This window comes from Rhipicephalus sanguineus, chromosome 11, assembly GCF_013339695.2.
Source record: "Rhipicephalus sanguineus isolate Rsan-2018 chromosome 11, BIME_Rsan_1.4, whole genome shotgun sequence".
Classification (NCBI taxonomy): domain Eukaryota; kingdom Metazoa; phylum Arthropoda; class Arachnida; order Ixodida; family Ixodidae; genus Rhipicephalus; species Rhipicephalus sanguineus.
Window position 1 is genome coordinate 52,387,911 of NC_051186.1, and position 3,230 is coordinate 52,391,140.

A 3,230-nucleotide genomic window follows, 5' to 3' on the forward strand; every position below is an offset into this window, starting at 1 on the left:
TTGGCTCAAAGACAAACTAGGCGATGCATGCAGCTCCTTGCTGGCTGCTTCGCATTACATCGATTCCCACAGTGCGTGGGATCTGCCGAATTTTTTTATGCCATATGTCTTGCCCTTAATTGTTACCAATGCTTACTAATAAGGTACAGCACACGAAATGTTACCTTTATCTTCGTCCGTTCTCGCGCTGCAATAGTGCAACATAAGTCACTAACATGTCATTCATAATAAGGTACGCGCACACGACGAAAAAACAGTCTTGGTAAAACAATAAGACCTGCTTGGTCGGGTCGTTCTTAGCAGCTCTGAAAGAGACTTTTTTGCGATAGGTTGTCAGTTCCTTTTTTGTAATTTATTTCGACCTCAATGCCCTCTTACAGCTCGAATATTTTGACTATATTCTTACACACTTCTTAGAGTTTCATGCTGTTTATTACCCATGTTTTTTTCTATAACACTCACTACATTAGTTTACAGAGTAGAGTGACTTCACGGACTGCATGGAAATTCAAGCACCGTAGACTCGACGTGGAAAGCCACGGCCGCTCCTCGTATCACCTGGCGATACTACCGGATCGGCCTTATCTTGAGATCCCTATGTTTATTCCTTGCTTTTTACTTTTTTGTGGATATCTTGCTTCCGGTTGGCTTATCACCTCGCTTATCATGGCGTGGTCACAAGTATTTTCGTGCTACTTACAACAGCTCACAGGTCCCGGTTGATGATAAAAAGGGAGAAGGGTCTGAGCACACAGCAGAGCTTCCACTGGCCGAAACACGAACGGCCGTTTACGACGAAGTTCTGCAGACTCAAGCCGTGTGCAAGAGAAACCATGGCTCACTTGACAGGTAGCATTGCAGTTCTCGTAACAGCGCTGGTCACCGTGTCTCTGGCGATTCCCGGTGGTTGGTCGACGAAGGAACCCTCATCTAGCCCTAAGTATAAGGAACTGGCCCACTTCGCGGTCGCTCAGCGCGTGGAAGGTCTGGAGAAATACGACACAGTTCTCGAACTCACAGCCGTGGAGACTCAGGTGAGCGATCTGCTTTGAAACAAAATTGTGAAACGTTATTAATGTGAAGTTTAATGCAGCGGAAAGATGCAGCTTTTTATTCTTTTTTATAGCTCATGTGAGCGATTCACCAAATCATTAGGATTGTTTCTTGGTTTTGAAAGTGTTTATCCCAGTTGCTGAAGTTGTAGTGTGCTCTAATGTGGTTGTTATCTTGCATAAGTTATCCTAAATATATTTTTTCAGTATTATAGACAGCATACGACATTACACATTACCAGACACAACGTCCATTAAAAAAGGTCTCGTTGAGTTGAGGGGCGTGTGATGTGGAATGCATGAAACATGGCTGCGCGATTTAAACTGATTAATTTGCGCGTTGATCGCAAACAGTTAGCTTTTGAAGCATATGCAAAATAGCGGCAAATGACGCGCATCAAGGCAAGACTGTGTATTATATAAATAAGTAATATTTAGTAGGTTTTCGCTGAGCACCGTATCCACAATGTCACGATTACCACGCGGCACTAGATTTTTTCGCATACTTTGTTGCGGAGGTTGTGCTGCCGGTACGAAAGAGCATGCATAACGTCTATGTGACGTGGGATGTTCGCACCACATACATACGTTACGGCTTCAAATAGCGTACAGGTAAAAAATAGGTAGCATCATGATAAAGTCAGCGCTAATGAAAAGGCAGACCTCGTCATCCGGGAGCTACTTGAGGGATGTAATTTTGTATGTCAGGCACGCGAGAACTTGAGAACACATGTGCACCGTTCACTGGCATTCTTGAATGTTATGAATAGTTATGAAAACGTTTCATTGTTGTCTGATTTCAGATCGTCGCCGGCGTGAACTACCGTCTAACCTTCAGCATTGCCGCCACTGATTGCATAATAGCCGAAGTGGAATACAACGCCAAACGTTGCCCACCTAAGGACAACCAGGTGAGCATTGATTACTTTGCATTTTTACTGATTTCCACAGAAAGACATTAGCGAGGATGTTTATACGGCCCTCTACCTGCAGCACAAGAGGATGTGAATTTTAAAAGCCGATGAAATGAAGCTATTGTTTGGTTCACAGTTAACGTTAACATCGTTTTAAAGCTGGTCTAGCAAGAAGCGATTACCTCATCGTTAAAATGAAGTGTGATGAAAAACTGCAGAGCTTCAGGGGAAGCAGAGACTTGTGAACTATAATTTCAAGCAGTTATGCATAACAGTACATTTATGCAGTGAATGATGTTTGTGACTTACGTTTTTCTTCTGTAGGTGCATTGTTTTGCGTGCTGTGCGCACAAAGAAACATGACATTGCTGAAAAATGCATGTCATACACATTTTGGGCCTGAAGATATTGGTTTCACTATTTTTAGATGAAATGACGGAAATGACTATTCCTTTCTGTGTCTGGTGGCACGTTAAACTAGACAAACGAGATAGATAAACGACCCCTATATCCACCAGAAATGTGCAGCAACAACATGAGAAATTTTAAAACGAGCGGACAGGGTACACATTTCCTTTGTTCATTGACATAAAATAACACGAACATTAACTGTCTGGCGGCGTTACGGGCACGCAGACTGCTGCATAATTTCTACTTCACCCAATATGCATCCCATCCGAACATTTTCGCAATGCATACAATCAAACGCTGAGCATACGATCCCCGAAACAGATTTGCAACAAAATATCGTTGCTAGCGGTCACTACGGCCGCTGTGCTGCACATAAATAATTGGTTATGGATGGTGTTTTCGTTACAGGCGAAGGCGACCTGCACAGCCGTTGTCTACGAGAGGCCCTGGGAAAACCTGCGGTCTCTCACTTCGCTCGAGTGCGCTTAGTTTCAGCTTCTGCAGAGCCCTGAATGGAAACCAATCCGATGAAAGACTGAACTGTTTAAACCCTGGCACATAAATGTGGGCGCCGAGAAATACAATGAAAACTCAGGAATATGCACCACCATATGAAGTGTCTGTGTATGATGCACACTGTGATGCGAGTATCTGGAAAACAAAGAATTTTAAATAAAAATCGTTAATACCATGAGAAACAGTGCCCGTTTCTTAACTGCGTACCTATATAACGAATAAAGAAATGTAAGCCTACATTATTTCCGCAGTGATGCTATCTCTCTCTCTCTCTCTCTCTCTCTCTCTCTCTATATATATATATATATATATATATATAGATATATATATATATATA

The 3,230-nt window shown here is 42.6% G+C and overlaps 1 protein-coding gene across 1 annotated transcript; it reads left to right on the top strand.

Moving 5' to 3' along the window:
• Positions 1-818: 818 nt before the first annotated feature.
• LOC119374835 (salivary cystatin-L2-like) lies at positions 819-2,994 on the top strand. The gene is made up of 3 exons (XM_037645040.2): positions 819-1,034; positions 1,856-1,963; positions 2,786-2,994. The coding sequence occupies exons 1-3, from the start codon at positions 834-836 to the stop codon at positions 2,864-2,866; spliced, it is 390 nt and encodes a 129-aa protein (XP_037500968.1). The 5' UTR covers positions 819-833; the 3' UTR covers positions 2,867-2,994.
• Positions 2,995-3,230: the final 236 nt, after the last annotated feature.